General features: G+C 36.4%; 2 protein-coding genes across 2 annotated transcripts; one reads left to right on the top strand and one right to left on the bottom strand.

Moving 5' to 3' along the window:
• Positions 1-377: 377 nt before the first annotated feature.
• Positions 378-11,587, bottom strand: LOC123537354 (uncharacterized). Its single transcript, XM_045321044.2, has 5 exons — positions 11,337-11,587; positions 8,317-9,590; positions 7,113-7,263; positions 6,136-6,274; positions 378-1,945 (listed from the first exon to the last, which is right to left on the bottom strand). The coding sequence occupies exons 1-5, from the start codon at positions 11,520-11,522 to the stop codon at positions 738-740; spliced, it is 2,958 nt and encodes a 985-aa protein (XP_045176979.2). The 5' UTR covers positions 11,523-11,587; the 3' UTR covers positions 378-737.
• A 2,449-nt stretch (positions 11,588-14,036) lies between these two features.
• Positions 14,037-19,975, top strand: LOC123537355 (patatin-like phospholipase domain-containing protein 2). The gene is made up of 5 exons (XM_053528606.1): positions 14,037-14,377; positions 17,170-17,402; positions 18,444-18,509; positions 18,749-19,016; positions 19,691-19,975. The coding sequence occupies exons 1-5, from the start codon at positions 14,215-14,217 to the stop codon at positions 19,945-19,947; spliced, it is 987 nt and encodes a 328-aa protein (XP_053384581.1). The 5' UTR covers positions 14,037-14,214; the 3' UTR covers positions 19,948-19,975.
• Positions 19,976-20,640: the final 665 nt, after the last annotated feature.

The raw sequence follows: 20,640 nt of genomic DNA, 5'->3' as shown, positions 1-20,640 counted from the left end.
ACCAATTTTCATGAAGATCCATTCATAAGTATGGCCTCTAGAGAGGTCACAATGTTTTTCTATTTTTAGACCTACTGACCTAGTTTTTGACCGCAGTTGACCCAGTTTTGAATCTGACCTAGATATCATCAAGATGAACACTCTGACCAACTTTTATACAGATCCCATGAAAAATATGGCCTCTAGAGAGGTCACAAGGTTTTTTTATTATTTGACCTACTGACCTAGTTTTAGACGGCACGTGACCCGGTTTCGAACTTGACCTAGATATCATCAAGGTGAACATTCTGAATAACTTTCATGAAGATCCATTGAAAAGTATGACCTCTAGAGAGGTCACAAGGTTTTTCTATTTTAAGACCTACTGACCTAGATTTTGATAGCAGTTGACCCAGTTTCGAACTTGACCTAGATATCATCAAGATAAACATTCTGACCAACTTTCATAAAGATCCCATGAAAAATGTGACCTCTAGAGTGGTCACAAGCAAAAGTTTACGCACGGACGACGGACGCTGCGCGATCACAAAAACTCACATTGTCATTTTGTGACATGTGAGCTAAAAATCAGACAAGCTAAAAATATATCATTGTCTAATTATTATACAACCTTGATAGCACCAAGCCCTTTTAATCTGAATCACATGCAAACAAATTTCAAGCTCTCAACCTAAATTCTTGTTTCTGTGCTGTTATGTTAACACAACCTAGCTGTCTTATCTGTCACTACAACATTGCTACCCACCACAACCTCCACAGCCACCACATCCTCCTCCATCTCCGCCCCCACCTCCACCATCTCCACCCCCACCTCCATCACCCCAGCCTCCCCCATCTCCACCTCCACCCGAATCCATACCACTGAACCCCTCCAGCCATCCACCACCCCCTCCACCACTATCCCCACCTCCACTGTCAAATGCTCCACCACTATCAAATGCTCCCCCACTCCATCCTCCTCCTGAAAAACCACCACCACCTCCATCCCCTCCCCCTGAATCTCCACCACCAAATATCCCTCCTCCTCCTCCACAAGCTGCTCCACATCCCCCACAACCACCCACACCACCATCATCATAACCGAAACTCCATCCACTGTCTCCTCCTCCAGCCTCATTCCCATCTACTCCAGTGGTACCAAAATCAACATCACCAAGAAACGTATTGAAATCTTCTCCATAATAGTCTCCTCCACCCAAATCCCCATACATATCATCATAGTTATTTGTTCCAAAGTTATTATCTGCTTCATGACCCCCAACATCATCAGGATCATCATCACCCCCATAAAGTTCATCCATCAATGTCTCATGATTTGTTTCACCTGTTTCCCCTTCATCTTCATCTCCCAATAACTGAGTCATAATGTCCTCAGGTTTAGCCTGGTCCTCATCTCTATGACTTCCAAAAGCTGAAGCCGAAAACCCTTGGTCATCTCCATGTTGGTCATTTCCGACAGATTCATGTCTTTCATAATCACTTACAATTAATCCTCCGCATCCAAATCCTTCAGATCTTTCTTTCATCTTCTTCCTAATGAAATGATTTGATGGTGTAGCAATCAGCAGACCAGCTGCTAAAATTAAAGCGAGTTTCTCTGACTTTACATACCTCACATTACGAGCTCCTCGTTTACTCACCTCGGGCTCCAGACTCTCCCCGGGCTCCCAGTTGGTGGGCCGAGGCTGAAGGAATACATGCAGCAAGGAAACACAAAAAGTCAGAGCTAAATGTTCTGCAATTTCATTCTTTTCTCCATTAATACTGATTTTACCCACTTTCAAATCTACTTTGGCATCAGCAAACTTAAACCTGAATTCCTCCGTGGCATAGGGGTCCTCCATTGAGAGCAGCTCCCATTTCTTGGTTTTGATTTTGTAGAAAAGCAAGGTAAGATACCCAGGACGACCAGCAGCTCCTGGCCTACCAGCACTAGTGCGTGTCCCTGGATGTAAAATAAACCAAAACTTGTATTAATATGTGTAGGGATTTCCAGGTAGATATTAAATGCTCATAATATTTATAGTGCCATGAGCCAGTTTTATCTGATTTCTATTACACCCTAAGGCACCTCTGTTAAACCGTGGAAATGGTGTAACATCATTTACCTAGAAAATGCAGAAAAAAGTTAAGATTCGGCGTACAGAAATGAAAATCATTTTATGAATTAACAGCAACTGGTGAGTAATTTTATTACAATGGCAACGTTACTATCTTTCTAAAGTTAAAATAGGACATTAAAACATCTGACGCGTTAAATATTTCAAACAAATGTCTTAAAATAAGTTTGAAATAAGCGGATATCTTTAATCATGTGCAAAAATCTCAAAAACAAGCACGGGGACCTACATATCTTATTTCACCATATTATAGGCAATATGTTAATATATGACTGTGAGAAGTTTCAATAAAACCTACATCTTTGAAAAACAAGAGATCACAGAGTGATCTTGGCGCCCACCAATGTGCCATTTTGGAGTGTTCCAAATTTCAAGACTTACTGACTAGCTCAAGGTCAAATTTCATTTCCGTACACAACACTGTGCATGTGGTCCAAATTCGAAAGCTGTAGCTTGAGAAAGGTGAAAGTAGGTCACTAGATCAATCTTAAGGTCAAAGTTTAATTTGGTACACAAAACTATGCAAGTGGTCCAAATTTGAAGGCTTAGCTTGAGAAATGTGTAAGTAGGTCACTAGGTCAAAATCAAGGGTCAAATTTCACTTCAGAACACAAATCTATGCATGTGGTCCAAATCTGAAGCCTGTACCTTCAAAAATGTGAAAGTAGGTCACTAGGTCAATGTCAAGGTCAAAGTTTGTTTCGGTACACAATCCTATGCATGTGGTCTAAATTTGAAGCCTGTAGCTACAGAAATGTGAAAGTAGGTCACTAGGTCAATCTTAAGGTCAAAGTTCATTTCGGTACACAAAACTATGCATGTGGTCCGAATTTGAAGGCTATAGCTTGAGAAATGTGAAAGTAGGTCACTAGGTCAAAATCAAGGTCAAATTTTATTTCAGAATACAGAACTATGCATGTGGTCCAAATTTGAAGCTTGTACCTTCAAAAATGTGAAAGTAGGTCACTAGGTCAATGTAAAGGTCAAAGTTTGTTTCGGTACATAAAACCATGTATGTGGTCCAAATTTGAAGGCTGTAGCTTGAGAAATGAGAAAGTAGGTCACTGGGTCAAAATCAAGGTCAAATTTCATTTCGGAACACAAAACTATGCATGTGGTCCAAATTTGAAGACTGTACCTTCAAAAATGTGAAAGTAGGTCACTAGGTCAAAATCAATGTCAAATTTCATTTTGAAACACGGAACTAAGCATATGGTCCAAATTTGATACCTGTACCTTCAAAAATGTGAAAGTAGGTCACTAGGTCAAAATCAAGGTCAAAGTTTTTTCAAGTGCACAAAACTATGCATGTGGTCCAAATTTGAAGGCTGTAGCTACAGAAATGTGAAAGTAGGTCACTAGGTCAAAATCAAGGTCAACTCATGTCAAGGTTCATCTTGCCACTCAAAAATATACATGTCCAAATTTGAATGTTGTAGTTATTGACAAGAAGATTTTAAAAAGCTTTTCCCTATATAAGTCTATATGAACCATGTGACCCCCGGGGCGGGGCCATATTTGACCCTAGGGGGATAATTCGAACAAACTTGGTAGAGAACCACTAGATGATGCTACATTACAAGTATCAAAGCCCTAGGCTTTGTGGTTTGACAAGAAGATTTTCAAAGTTTTTCCCTATATAAGTCTATGTAAACCATATGACCCCCAGGGTGGGGCCATATTTGACCCTAGGGGTATAATTTGAATAATCTTAGTTGAAGACCACTAGATGATGTCACATACAAAATATCAAAGCCCTAGGCCCTGTAGTTTTGGACAAGAGGTTTTTCAAAGTTTTTCTCTATACAAGTCTATATAAACCATGTGACCCCCAGGGCGGGGCCATATTTGACCCCAGAGAAATAATCTGAATCATCTTGGTAGAGGACCACTAGATAATGCTTCATACCAAATATCAAAGCCCTAGGCTCTGTGGTTTTGGACAAGAAGGTTTTCAAAGTTTTTCCCTATATAAATCTATGTAAATTATAGAAATAAACAAAGGGCCATAACTCACTCATAAATTGTTGAACCAGTCTGATTTTCAGGGGGACACAACTAGGGTACCAATACATCATTCTGACAAAGTTTGGTCAAAATCCCCCCAGTAGTTTCTGAGGAGATGCGATAACGAGAAATTGTTAACGGACGGACGGACGGACGGAATGACGGACGGACGGACCACGGACGCAGAGTGATTTTAATAGCCCACCATCTGATGATGGTGGGCTAAAAATGTAGTCGCAAAAATGTTATCAAAATTGTGATTTTCAAATCATAAGAACTTGTGTGAGGTCATAATTTTTCATTAATCAGTCTGGCAAAACAGTCAAGCTCACAGCCCTATTTTTTTTATTTGCTGAATATTTTAAGTATATTTTAAAGTTTTCAAAATTCAAATTCTACATTGTAAAACAATTTTTGATTCAAAAGAGCAGAACTTCCTTAATATGAATGTAAGAATATGTCATGTTATCTAGTCCAAAACCATGTACAAAAGCATTTTGCACAGTGACAGCACTTAGCCCAAATGTACAAGCAACAAGATGCAAAACAGGGCTAAACACTGAAGATAAAAAGTTTAACAATAGCAAATTCTGAAAGACAGCCACTGTATTTACTGATAAACAATATCAAGCAGAAGCTTTCAGTAAACTGTTAAATGCTCCTGTCAATTTGCAAAAGATCACTTCTAGAAAATACATTTCTGTCAGTTTTGGCCAAATCCCTCAAATAATGTAGGAGTTTCCTAGACAAGGACAGCAGAATGGATGGACAAGGCGGTGGCTATATTTTCCGGGAGCACAGAAGCACAGGAAACTGAAAATGATAGTAAGAGTTGTGGAACCTAAGTCATGTTCTATTATTACATACTCATTTATAAACTCTGTTAGATTATTATGGAACCTGACATTCAAATTTCATATTGGGTCTGACATCATTTGTGACGTAAATTTCATGCGTGTCATCACAATTAAAAATTCTTCAACAACAACATTTTCTTTTTTACTCTGGCTAAAAGACAAATCTATATCATTTATAAATAATTATAAGTGTAGCTGCATATATAACAAGAGCTGTCTCCATAGGATGACACATGCCCCCGATGGCACTTTGAATGAATAGTTATGGCCGATGTTAGAGTTTAGGACCTTTGACCTACGGACCTGGGTCTTGCGCGCGACACGTCGTCTTACTGTGGTACACATTCATGCCAAGTTATTTGAAAATCCATCCATGGATGACAAAGATATGGACCGGACACGCCCATCAATGCATTATCCTTTAACGTCTAAGTGTGACCTTGACCTTTGAGCTACGGACCTGGGTCTTGCGCGCGACACGTCGTCTTACTGTGGTACACATTCATGCCAAGTTATTTGAAAATCCATCCATCGATGACAAAGATATGGACCGGACACGCCCATCAATGCACTATCCTTTAACGTCTAAGTGTGACCTTGACCTTTGAGCTACGGACCTGGATCTTGCGCGCGACACGTCGTCTTACTGTGGTACACATTCATGCCAAGTTATTTGAAAATCCATCCATCGATGGCAAAGATATGGACCGGACACGCCCATCAATGCACTATCCTGTAACGTCTAAGTGTGACCTTGACCTTTGAGCTACGGACCTGGGTCTTGCGCGCGACACGTCGTCTTACTGTGGTACACATTCATGCCAAGTTATTTGAAAATCCATCCATCGATGACAAAGATATGGACCGGACACGAAAATTGCGGACAGACTGACAGACTGACAGACCGACAGACTGACAGATGGTTCAAAAACTATATGCCTCCCTTCGGGGGCATAATAAAAACATTTCTTGATTTGTATCGAGAAATATGCATTAATTTTGTTCTTTTGTGGAATAATACTGCACTCATCAGTTGCACAATATTTCTGCTGCAAAAATGGTGCATATTTCTCAATATAAATCTAATAACCTATAAATAATGAACTTTAAACATTGCGCCTAAACAAATTATTTTTTTAACTTGAAATCACCTCGTTTTGCTGGTGTTCCTCTTTTATAACCGTCCCATCTACCTATGATAATTCCCCAATCTCCTTCCCAGTTCTTGATTACCATGGCTCTCTCTCCTTTTTTAGGCTCCAGGGTCACACACGACTGTAAATCACCAACCTGAATATTCAAGTTTATTGGTATTTATTAGCTGACTATATAGTCAGTATATTGAATATACATGTAGAAGTTTATCTGTACATCTTTATCTACATCTAGACATGTATAACCTTAAAATGCTAAAAAGACTGTATGGATATACCTTTTAAATAATTATCTGTAATGTCATGTTGTGCTCTGTTTTTTTTTTCAACCAGTATGTTTTCTGAGAATACATATTTCTATTCAGCTGTAATTTTATATATAACTAGGAAAACAACACTATCTAAAGAAAACAAAAAAAGAATAACAAAATAAACTACAGTTACTAAAGAAAGAGATTACAATAGGAAAAGTTATTCTTGCACACCAGACTGGCATTTCCAGTTAATATATTATTCATTTCGGCAATATCAAGATAGCAGCTTCATGCCAGATGACTCATGTGTTGTCAATAACTACTAAAATCTGTGCAGTACTGTGCTTCTTTGAAATGTGATGACATCATATCTGTTAACCCATGTTGATTTCCTGCCCTTTGTTTAAATATGCTAAGTATATATAAACAAGTGTGCTACAAAGGAATTTTGCATAATTTATTCTGTAATTCTAAAAATATGGAATAAAATAAAAACAAGCTTATTGTAACCACTGGTTGTAGGTACAGATGGGAATATCCAGCTCTCTTGTGACTGTTTTGGCAGTAACTCTGCAGAACCTTGTTACTGCAAAAACAGTTACCGATACCTACGAACCCTATATTCCCATCTGCATCTACAGCCAACGACAGATTATTTATAATATTCTGTATGTATTAGCTTGCTCTATTAGGCTAGCATTAACAACAAATTTGTCTTACATCCTCTGGTTTGGGTATCTGATCTGATCCAAGTACATGAGCAACTGCCATCATTTTGTCATGGTAGAAAACTTGCACAGAGGACATCATCAATGGAAGACTGTGGACCACACGACATGTGAACTGAACTTTGCTCTTGTAATCCTTCAATCTGTCATTGTAAATGATAGAGGCACAACTGGTTACAATATCTTTTTGAATGTAAATTAACATGCTGATTCATTGTGCCAGTGACTAAGAAATGTTTAAAGTACCCTCATGCTAATGAATACAGAACAGGGGCAAAAGTAACAAGAGCTGTCAGTGGACAGCGTGCTCGACTATTCTCAGTGCTTGATAGTATAATATAAGCTATGAGTAAAACTTTAACATTACAATAAGCATATTCTAAGACAAAAAGGGACCATAATTCAGTCAAAATGCTTGATAGAGTTGCCTCCTCCTTTTTACAGACTGGGGTCATGATGGTAAACAAGTATGCAAAATATCAAAGCAATATCTCAATGGACTTTGAAAATATTTGGGGTGGTATACAAACTTTAACATTATATTCTAAGTCGAAAAGGGGCCATAATTCAGTCAAAATGCTTGATAGAGTTGCCTCCTCCTTTTTACAGACTGGGGTCATGACGGTAAACAAGTATGCAAAATATCAAAGCAATATCTCAATGGACTTTGAAAATATTTGGGGTGGTATGCAAACTTTAACATTTGTGTGACGCTAACGCTCACGCCGACGCCGGGGCGAGTAGGATAGCTCCCCTATTCTTCGAATAGTCAAGCTAAAAATTAAGACTTCTTTGCTTTATACATTTGTATCATAAACCTTTTGTCAAAAACTTAAAAGTCAAAGTGAACAACTACTAAGCAGATAAAAATATCTAGCCTGTGACTATTTGTGAATATATACAGATCACCGTGAACAATATATAACCTCAAAAAATAACATTATATATTTACTTTAAACAGGACATTATCAGATATCATATCTGTTAAAAAAAATTCTTTGTAATTGCTTTAGGGTCTCCCTCTAAGTTATGGAGAGCTCATTTTTTTAAATAATCACTGGTTTTATTCTGTGACATATTTTTGGTCACTTGCAGGATTTTTCCAAATTTGCTAAAATTGTTAAATTGGGGCAAAGGTCAGTTGACTGATAACTATTTTTACCATTTATAAGGAAATTTGTATATTATCAAATTACCTATGAGAAGCCACAGAGCAGTTGTTAGGTACACCAGGTGGTAACCTTGGCAACGGAACTGGTCCCCACAACGATTCTATCTGCTCAGGCATCACACATTCTTCATATGTGCCAGGTACCAGCCATAAATCACAATGACCCAATTTTGTCAAAGTCAAGGTCATTTTAACTTCAGCATTTATGTCTGTATCTACATCAACTTTGACTTGTTCAGAAATACTTTGCTTCACTTTAACAAACTTTGCTGCAATGGTATCTAAGTCTATTTGACCTTCACCTATCTGACTGGTGCCATTTGAACAGCAAAGTACAGATTGTCCCTGGCAGATTTGTAAGCACAGATTATCTGATTTCAAACAGTGTAAACATTTCTTGATATTTCCGCAGTTTTCCCAGGTTAACTGAGGCCCTTTCAATGTGAAAAGTTTCTCTGAAATATCCACAATTTCCTTCTCGCCCTGTACATGTCCGGACATCACAATTATATCTCTCTCTCGTATAATAACTTTAAACTTTGTAAGGGTGTCTTTCCTGTGTCCTTGAATTTCAATTCGGTCAAACTTGACATTTGTATGCTTTGATACAAGACGGAAGCAGTCCTGTATAGTAATTGTATGCAACTTCCCCTCCGGAGGATCCCCACGCCACATAGCACCATATGAAGCAAAATGTTCATTGAAAGTTGTTTTCCAGAGCTGTCGTGTTTTGGCATCAGATGTGTTCAACTTTGACCCTTCACTTCTGTCATTAACGCTGTCGTCATGATTTAATACTCTCTCTAGTAGAAGTTCTGTAACTGTTCTGTAGCTTGAGGAGAAATTCATATGTGTGTGCCACAACAAGTCAATGTCATAGCAAGGCACTAGGAAGGTATCCGGATTTCTGCTTTTTAAGAACAGAAATTTTTTGTACCGGAGTAGTCCTTTTTCAAGAAATTTGATATCAAGATAATGTGGCAAAGAAACTTGATAATAAAACATTTTCTGTCTTGCAGCTGCTGCTTCAAGGTCATACGAAAATTCAAATGACCTTGACCTTACATTCTGAATATTTTCAGCATCAGAATCTACAAGATCCACTTTGAAAGGTATATCAGGGTATTTCTGGTTCCAGTACTGTTCTGATTCTGCTAGGGCTTTCTCATACACCTCCCCAGCTCTTACTGTGTGCTCTATAACTGTGTTGTAGTTATTTTTACAGTCCTCCACATATTTCACAGGAGCCAACAGATGACAGTGCCACACCCACTCTATATCCAAAGGTGCTGATAACACCTGAAATATATTTTTGTTCTTTTACATCTAAGGCAAGCAGTTATATATACAGACTGACATGATACAGTACATGTACTTGTAAATTTTATCACTGGTGGAAAAAAAATGTCTATCTGCATCAAAATTTTACGATAGGGGGACCTGTAATGACAACACTGGCAATTTCCATTCACTTACATAAAATTATTCTCCTTAAGTAATTTCAGCATTCTCTGGTTATTATGAAAAGTAATTTATGGTATGGGCGAAGGATGCTGAAATTGCATACCGATACAGAGGATTCATAATCTCACGGAATTAGTCAACTGTCATTATGGGTCTATTACTTTAACAGAACAGTTTGCTATAAATAACTGCTTAATACAGTCAATTCACAGATCTGTTTGAAGGTATGAAAACAGTAAATATTTTTTTCATTCAGTTACAGAGAAACAATATTTATTAAAACATGAGCTGTCCGTAAGACAGCCAATGCTCGACTATTCGAATTATTGTCCCAAAGCAGGAAAATATTACCCTTAATGTTAAAATATCTATAGAGTTTCAATCAAGTATCTGCATTATTTTTGGAGATGCATGCAAAACTTTAACCAGAAGTTTTAAGTTCAAAAGGGGACATAATTTGACCAAAATGCATGTCAAGAGATATGGGACTTGATGCAATCAACTAGTTTTATAACCCCGAAGGCACAGGTGAAGTTTCAATTTTAATATCTGCATTAAATTTTGTTCTGCAGATAATCTTGCATGCAAAACTTTAACCAGAATTTTCTAAGTCCAAAAGGGGGCATAATTTGGCCAAAATGCAGGTCAGAGTTATGGGACTTGATGCTATCGACTAGTTTTATAACCCCGAAGACAAATGTGAAGTTTCAATTCAATATCTGCATTAGTTTCGGAGATAGTAACATGCATGTAAAATATTAACCAGGATTTCCTAAGTCCAAAAGAGGTATAATTTGCCCAAAATACATGTCAGAGTTATGGGACTTGACCCAGTGAGGCTGGTAATTGATCTAGAAAAAGAAAAAGAAATTTCAAATCTATATGCCTTTAAGTAATAGCTTTATGTACTTGCATGCAAAACTTTAACCAGGATTTTATAAGTCCAAAAGGGGTCAAAATGCATGTCAGAGTTATGGGACTTGATGCTATCAACTAGTTTTATAACCCCGAAGACACACGTGAAGTTTCAATTCAATATCTGCATTAGTTTTGGAGTTAGTAACTTGCATGTAAAACTTTAACCAGGATTTTCCAAGTCCAAAAGGGGGCATAATTTGCTCAAAGTACATGTCAGAGTTATGGGACATGACCCAGTGAGGCTGGTAATTGACCTAGAAAAAGAAAACTGTTCGTGGTCACTGTGACTTTGAACTTTGACCTCGAAGTCCTGTATTTTATAATGTTACATCTGTGTACCAAAATTTATGATCCTAGGCCCAAGCGTTCTTGAGTTATCATCCAGAAACTGTTTAACTGTTCCAGGTCATTGTGACCTTGATCTTTGACCTACTAACCCTCAAAGTCGAGCTTGACCTGTATTTTATGATGTTACACCTGTGTACCAAAAATTATTTAAATCTGTCAAGCCTTTCATGAGTTATTGTCCGTAAACCATGAAAACCAACTGACCGACCGACCGACAAGCTCACTCCTATATACACCCACCCCCCACTACTGCACCAAACTCATTTCGTGGGGGTAAAACAAGATATAATGTTACATGTATAATAGTAACATTACCTTATCTGCATATTCAGCAGCCAGTGGCAGCCACAGTTCCCCATATCTCCATATTGCCTTGTGCAGCACTGGTCCCCCATACAAACCAGGATACTGATTCACACGAGATAGAAATTGAATATGTGACTTGGCTCCAGATTTCAGATCTACACCAACATCAATGTCCGAGTAACTAGAGATCTCCATCTTTACACTATTCCTCAAACGATTTTGTCATTCTGCATTTCGCATCTCTTTTATGGATTAATATGAATGTATTCTGAAGTAATAAAAAATAACAAATGGTATTTATTTTTTTCACAAAGAGGGGCATGCACCTGTGATTTTGGGGAAAAGTAACGTTAAGATTATAGCCATCAATGCAGCACTCCGCACAGAACTGCTTAAAATTGCCTAGCCTCCATTCTAATTCAGTGAGATTATATAGACTTACAAGTGTACAATTTCAACTTACTCCCATATCTCTAAACACAATCATTTCATGGAAGAGAAAACAAATGTTAATGATGCCAGGTAAATGGCTTACTATGTAGAATTTTTATATTATGTTTTGACATCCTTGATTATAATCAAGTAGAATGTACTAAAATGGGAGTTTTCAGACCCTCCTAATTTAACCTTACAAAAGATTTGCTGAAAGGGTACTATAAGTAACAAAAAAATTCATTTTGTTTAAGACAATTTTTTGAAAGTACCAAATAACTTATCAGTTTGAAACAATACTTGAAAAATGTCAAAAAAAGATTAAATATGTAAATCATTCATTAGTTTTTATATATCACATTTAAACTGCTATGATTACTATATTAAAGACATTCTTACTAAGTATTGTATTAAAAACAAACAAAATATGCATCTATTCCTAGAAAACCCCTAGAGGACTGATGTGGTTTCTGGTTGCTGGAGGTCTAGAAATGAGGCACAGTATCTGGTCAACAAGTGAAAGCTAACACTTCCTTACAGTTTCTCTTTATACATTGCAAAAACACTTGCTAAAAGAAAGTCTGGTGTCTATCTAGAATAAATGTCCCTTAATAGTTGGTACATTAGAATATTTTATGTTAAGGCCATACCAAACTGAAAAAGGTGTTCATCTGACAGATATTTTTAAAAAAATGAGGCGACAAGCTAAAAAAAAAAAATATGTTTTTGACAAAAGCAAGAGCCAGCAAAGAGAAAAGAAATACATTTTTCTTTAAAGAAAGTCATCTTGATACTTAAATTAGGTGTCACTAAAATAATGTTTGAAAGAAAGGATTAAAGACTTACACAGCTATTAAAGTTGTCAAATTTTGTTTCAGGTGTGAAAGTACTCTGTTCAGCTGCTTGTCGGAGGTGTGAAAATTAGTGATTGTGTTAAAACTAAAGCTTTATAACTCCCTATCATTGAATTAAAACCTTAGCCTCACTGTACCATTTCTCGACCCATTTTGCACCATTTACCAAGTAAATAAAGACTATTAAAGTATTTTCACATGTTTCACCGACATTGGCTAGTAGACAGACCCTTTTCAAAGCTGTGTATTCTTATTTTGCATGTTTATTCCACTTCATGAAGTTATACGGCATTTTTAAATACAGACAGTAATGGTAGATATTGACGAACTTCAGAGAACCAATTCTCGACCTTTGACCTTTTAGGTATCATGCCACTAAATCAAAACAAGTTTTGTCAACAGTGTTTTATTGTTTTCACTTGAATAGTCCGTGGATAAATATTTATTCTCATCAAAACGAAAAGACATAAACTAAACAATTAGCATAAAAATCTTGTATCCAGGTATGTAAAGCACCTCTACAGATACCGATAATCTAGTGTTATGTCAACGTTGGTCGAGAGATGGTACCGTTCGAGAATTGGTACAGTGAGGCTATATATATTTAAAACCTTACATATATAATCTTAATTTAACGTCATTTTGTGAAACAATGAACATAAGCTCTGTACAGCTTTTGAGCGTCCCTATTTAAGAACAGTTAAAACCAATTATACCTTACACATTTACAGCTGGGTCGACTGAGGCAATCATGATAAAGTGCCTTGCCCAAGGACACACTGTAACTGGATTAACCAGGAATCAAACACAGCATCTTAACCCTTTCGACTGATGCATCCAATACCTGGACTTTATGTCGAAGTTTATGGGTACTTGTAAAGTAGATGTGTATACTTTAAAAGTCGGCACATTTTTACTTTTTTGGAATACATTTTGACGTAACAAAATGTGTACATTTTCGTGTTTTTGGGGTACGTTTTGACTTTACCATGTGGGTACATTTTGGTTAGGGCAGAGTTTGATATTAGTCCAATCATACTGTATTATCATGTAAACTGTTTGGTCCGAATACTATTACACTAAGTAAAAGCTCCATTGAGCGTTAGTTCTATCAACAACCAAAGTATTTTAACATTAGATTGCATGAAAATATATTTCTTATTATAATATATTTAGAACAGAACTTTCTAGCATCTACACTACTAATTTCTTGACTTACAAACAAAGACTTTCTTGTTGTAAAACTTCAAGGCAGGGGACACAACTCCTACAAGTTTATCCGACCATTACACAACAACATAACAGGTGACCCACATTTTGACAGCCAGACGTGTACAAGAATTCGGTTTCTGGGTCGTGTGATACTTTCGACCAATCAGAAACGCGCAATGTGGGGGCGCGACCGCTACGTCATTAATCGAGAGACGTGTGATCCAAATCAAAATAGACTGCCGACACAGAGAGTTTATTGAAACTCGGCTCTCGTTTGTTTCTTTTCGGAATTTAATACAATATAGCTCCATAAATAGGTGAAAGATCAATAAAATTAGAAACTGTTTAAAACCCTTCGTGGGTTAGACGGTTCAGTTTTGAAGGGAAGAATGAATTTTTCGTTCGCTGGATGTGGATTTTTGGGAATTTACCATGTCGGTGTAGCAAGCTGCCTCAAGCAACATGCACCTCATCTAATAAAGAACTGCAAGTTTGCCGGAGCTTCTGCCGGAGCCATTGTTGCTTGTTGTCTGATTTGTGACTGTTGTCTTGGTAACTCTTTCACTTTTTGAATATCCGTTTGTTCATTTTTTCACAGGTGCTTGCCAAATTACCAATTAGTGGACTGATAAAGATGTAATTTTACGTACATTAATATAAAAAGCCTTGGGAACTAATTGATTATGCACTACTCTGCTATTCTACATCTACATCAGTACAACCAATCTGCATACAATGTCAGAGTAAAGAGACATTTATGATTAAATCAAGCAGCAGTCAATATGACCCTATAGGCACATTAGAGTGTTTGCAATTCGAAACATAAAAAATGACTTGAACAATGAACTGAAAGCCTTCATAAAACTTATATGTATGCATTGAACAAGTATTTCAGATTTCTAGCGGTACTCATACAGCTTATCGGGAAGGCATATTTTATAGCAAATGGTATGACTTTGAGGGACAATGTGAAACTTGACTGTTGTGTGAAAAATAAGTCATCCCTATAAGCTGAATGAGTTGGGCAAGCTTATTGAAGTAATTCAGTTGATCTCATATTTTATAATAGTTGCCAGCTCTCAAAGCTGTTGAGAACAGCAACTATTTTAAAACACTAGCCTATTAGCTGGACTGATGCATTTTACCAAAGAGCTATAAAATACTTCTTTGATATTACATAATATTATGATGCATACTTATTGAATAAGTCTCAATAATTGACATTTTTGGTTCTTGTTTTTATTGCTTTTCCAAGTGAGGAAACAGCAAATGTGGTACTGACACATGTCAAATTTATGTATGTGTAATTCTCACAAAAAAGCAATGTTGCAGGCCTGTTACAACATAATTGTACACTGAGGCAATTGATCTATTAAATTTGAGATACATAATCATACAGTTGAAACTTGATATGTTCTTCTTTCAAATTCCAGCTTAATTAGTATCTAGAATATATTTTCACATCCCATCCTGAAAACAGATGCTGTCATTTTAAGCTGAATTTTGGTTATCTCAGAGTTTCAGCTGTGTAAAATAGGATGTTTAAAATGAATTCAAAAGTAATTTTAAGCCAAATTCTAAACAATTTTTTTAAAAAATCATAAGCTTTTTCTGCTGGTTACATGAGAGAATGCAGCAACATTTCATTTTCCTTGGTATGCCTGCCTCCATTACCCGGTCTGATGCTAAATGTACCGTTTTCTTAATATTCAAGCCACTCATGTCTCCTCCCCTCCCCTTTTCAAGACAAGTACATGTACATAGTATTTTAATGTCACCCCCACCCTCCCCCCACTGATACTGTAATAGGAATGATTTAATATTTCTATTTCTGTCACAAGGGTGTGAAGAAGGTAATTACATGTAAAACTTTATGACAGGCTGTTGACAGCTGGTATTTGATAAGCTAGCTTTAACACTTCTGGCCCAGCTGGATACCAATTTAACAACAAATTAAATCAATAAATTGATTTTCTGGTCCTGTTAGGATAACAAAGAAAAGTTTGAATATAATTCCTAGTACCGAGTAGTCCAAATAATGGGACTAATAATAAAGGCATCCCGATAAGTCAAATAAGTAAGGCTAAGTACGGAGGTGAAGGCCCGGGGTTTGATTCCTGGCTGCTGCGATTGCAGTGTGTCCTTGGGCAAGGCACTTTAATCAGGATTGCCTCAGTCAAAAGCCAGCTGTAAATGGGTACCAGCAAAGTGCTAGGGAAGGTACATGTATGATTGGTTTTAACTGCTTTTAAAATAGGGCTGCTCAAAAGCTCTATTTCATTTATCTTTACTGAGCTTTCGTTCATTGTTTAACAAAGCTTCCCGTCAGTGAGGTATAGTTAGTAACATACATGTATGTAAACAGTATGCCAAAAATTGCAGTTACCAGGCTGTCATAGATTGTAAACAAACTGATGTCAAGTAGAGGTCAAGAGAGATAAGTAGGTGGGTCAAGTTGGTCAAAAGGCCAAAGTAACCAATAGTGGATCATTTACATAATTGTATTCACATTGCATAGCATGTGGGAAGTACAATGTAATGAGAGCAGAATTACTGTACAGTCCTTATATTAATTTCACAATAAATGTAATAAGTTTAATATTGAATGTAATAAGTAGGTTAAAGTATCATTTTATATTAATATGTCATGTAAATGTTATAAATTTTGATATAAATTATATTTAGTTGATCCATTTTATTCATAAATGGTTGTGACAGATTTTGAACTTTAACAAAAAGCTAATCTATGGTATAGGTAAACATTTAAATCTGTTAACAGCTATTGAAGTTATTTAAGTGTTATTTGAAAAGTAAAGTTATGGCTGGAAAGGGAAAATGACTTGCTAGGTTCATTTAAAAGTTTTTTGTCAATAATCCTGATAAATTATTGAGATAGTGACCTTTTGCTTCCCAAAAACATCCTGAAAGTTACTAAATATTGAATCTCACTTTAAAAGCTGACTTATTGGCATGGGCAATACAGTAAATTCTTGATATGATATTCAATTTTTATTGTCAAAGAAATTTCTCAAATTCCCAACAATATATATATATATATATATGAAGTTTTGCGTTCAGACACTGAAACTGGAAATTTGTGTAATAATGTTGCCCTGTCTTCCTCGAATCCACATTAGCACATGTTTCTACATGTATGTTTTAAAGAAAATACTTTTATTTTTGTTTCGTCCATATTAAACTATAGATAAACTATTATTGAGGAGAGTCCTACAGACAGAAAATGTCTTGGTACTGTATTTAATTATATATGTTGTCACTGAAATATATGCATTCTTAATTGTATAATATCAAGAAATGTGTGTTCATTGACGATTTCCTTTCAGGTGACTGTACAACGTTTACATTACGTCTGGCCACGAAAGCTAGATCCTTCTCCCTTGGGCCGTTACACCCCAGCTTTAAAATCGTCAAGATTCTAAGAGATGCTTTACGGGAAGTTTTGCCGGACAATGCTCATGAAATTGCTACAGGAAAGCTGTTCATTTCATTAACGAGAGTTAGTGACAGGGAAAATGTTGTCGTGTCGGAGTACAGATCGAAAGAAGAACTGATACAGGTATACATATATAGAACAAACAAGTACAGTCTCACCCAAGATAAGGAATACTGATGCGTAGTAACAGACTAACTGGCTTTAGCCTGCTGCCGGCAAGTGATTCTGCCTTTGCGACCAGTGTAGGCTGATCTTCAAATCTGCACTGTTCGCTATTCAGTCAGTAATTTTTCAGTGAACACCCCTTCGAATTATAAGTAGTATTTCCAAAATTAAATGATGGACCAGTCCATTTTAGAAATTTAGCAGCTAAGGGTTAAAGACCACTAGTTTAATTTTCAAAATTTACAGTTTTAAAATGACCTGTGAATGAAGACCAGCTGCACATAAAGACACATTTAAGACCCAGGTATCATTTTAGGGAAAGGCTTGACTGAATGAAGGACAGCAAGTACACTTTACAAAGTTATGAAATATGTACAGTTTTACATTTGTAGGAACGCAGTGGCAGTAACCATTTTGTGTTTTTCACTGTCAGTGAATAGCAATTCTCATTTTGTAATATTTAGTTTTTTGGTTGAAAATGTTCATAATTAATAATCAGTGGAAACCATAGCACATATCATTTGGAAACATCTCCATTAAGAGCAGGCCCACAAGGGGGAAAGCAGCCAGCACATGTCTCCCACCCTCCTCCATCCAATATGCATTTTTTTATAGCCAAAAATTGAGGTATAAATCATTTTTACTGTAAATATTAAAAAGCAATGGCTTGCCTTGCTAGAAAAACTCTTATCAATTGCTGAGTTGTGGAACAAGATGACAGTCAAATGAAAAGCTGTCAACTTGGTCAAATTGATTTTTGAAATTTACAGGTTTAATTGTGACAATCATATGTCAGACTTCTCTATCTGAGGTATACTTGCATGTAGCATTTTCCAAGGGAGCATGATGGCTCTCCTTTTCTAGACACTCCACACAACCACACCCCATCTAAAACTGTTCAGAAATCATGTGTCTTGGATTAAGTTCATTTTGACAAAAGTTTCATTATACATATAATTGTGTTTTATTTCAATGAACTGTTTTATTGTTATGTTTCAGGCATTGATGTGCAGTGCGCATGTACCGCTGTATTCAGGCCTTGTTCCTCCAACATTTCGTGGAGTTGTAAGTTTCTGTTTAAATTTTATAAAACTGTGTTTCTAATCTAAAAAACATTGTAATGTAAATGGTTCAGTACAAATCTGTTATGGAAAAGAAGAATAGAATTAGAAGTCTGTACATATATGTAAAAGATAAAAGACTGAAAACTGCTGAAAATATTATTTCCACTGGAAATAATTATGGATTATTAAGTTTTTTCATGCTTTTATGTTTTGGAAATTGTATTTTCCTTTATAATACAGCGGTATGTTGATGGCGGGTTAAGTGATAACATTCCAGCCATGAATGATGAAACTATCTCAATTTCTCCGTTTGCTGGTGAGAGTGACATATGTCCAACTGACCACACAGCAAATCCTCTACACGTGTACCTTGCCAACACCAGCATGCAGTGCTCTATGGAGAACCTGTATAGAATGTCACGTGCACTGTTCCCACCTCATCCAGAGATCCTCAGTGATATGTGTCAGCAGGGGTTTGATGATACGTTGAAGTACTTACAAAACAACAGTAAGTGCAGACAAATACTTTCTGAGGAAGGTGGATGTGTAATGACATAATTATGTGATTTCGGCATTCACCAGTTAGTATAAGTATCGAAATACGTTCGACTGTGTAAGATATAATAATGGCTGGTAAATGCGGATAAAGAGTACAATACAAAATCAGACGGAATTTGCTCAAGCATCCTTATGGGTGCACTTTCTTAATGTAATGAATAAATGTACACCTAGTCCATGACTAAAGGAATTACAAACATATTTTAGAGCTTTAGATTTATTTGAAATTTTGATACTTGAAATCATTAAATCATTGGAGCTCGAAGAGAAAGCTCAATACATGAACGTGGAGCACAAGACTGTCAATACAAGTCTGGGTTTGATTCCTGATGTGCAGTATAAGTATGTGCTTTATAACAGAAAGTGTTGAGTCATGTTGAAAGTTGTCATTTTCTTGCAAAGAACAAGGCAGTACTGGTTCAGAATCCTGAAACACTAATGCCATTGCTCAAATACCAAGATATAATAGAGAAAACAGTCTTTTAAAAAAGACATGTAAAATTACACTTTGTAACAAAAAAGAGCCATAAATACAAAGTCTTCATCATTTACTTTCATCATGTTAAGTGACTAAATAAAGATATTATTGTACATTAGAATTTTATGTTTTGCATTCATTTTCAGAGTTGTTATCTTGTGTACGACACCTAAGTATCCGCAGTGTGATCACCCCTGTGCCGGTTGCCATGGAAATGGAAGCTCCAGTCCCTGAGGAGGACGAGGAAGCTTGTGGGGAAGGTGATTGTTATGACTGTAAGAAGAAGCGACAGATTGCCCTCCTTGATAAACTACCTCATAAAGTTGGATCTGGTAAGAATTGGTTGTTTTCTGAGCAGTGCTTTACCAATAGTTTTATTCTTAATCTGATAAATTGCATTTAAATTCAGTTCTTGTGTGTTCCCTCATTGCTGTGGGTTTGAATACCTAGTTCTTGAGGTCATTGGTGGGACCCTGCCTGGATGAAATAATTTCTGGATGCAGAGAGGCTTATGGGTTCTTTCTCCACCATCGAAAGCTTGGAGGTTGCCATATGCTCTGTCATTGTGCCATTGTGATGCTAAACTCCCCCGCACCTCCCCCCCCCAACACAAAAAAAAAAATTAAATAGATTTTAAAAAATGCATGTTTTGTACAATTATATACTTGATTAAAATATGTTTTCTGTATTTGCATTGACTGAAGATTTTTAAATAATGCTCTTAGATCTGATTTCTGGACTGCAGTTTGCTATTTTTGTAAATTATACTTTATTCAATCATAAACAGAGACAACTACATGAAAATCGTGTGCTTTTAAGTTCACAATCAGCTGATGGGGTTATGAAACATGTTTCTGACTCATTTCTTGCATGCAGTATGTCTGTTGTTAGGCAGTTTTCAGTACATATGATTCATTCAAGCTTATTGCAACTTAAATATCATTTGGGGATTAAAATATCTCTAAAATGTTTTTAAGTTTTCTTTAAATTGTTTCATTGAGGTTGTTAAGTTCAGCTTAGCAAAAACATTAATTTTACCGGTACCTTCAAGAGAAGTTAATCTGTCAAATCATACATTCCATATACAGATAATCTA

The sequence above is a fragment of the Mercenaria mercenaria genome, chromosome 17, assembly GCF_021730395.1.
Source record: "Mercenaria mercenaria strain notata chromosome 17, MADL_Memer_1, whole genome shotgun sequence".
NCBI classification, from domain to species: domain Eukaryota; kingdom Metazoa; phylum Mollusca; class Bivalvia; order Venerida; family Veneridae; genus Mercenaria; species Mercenaria mercenaria.
This window is presented reverse-complemented; position numbering and strand designations above follow the sequence as displayed.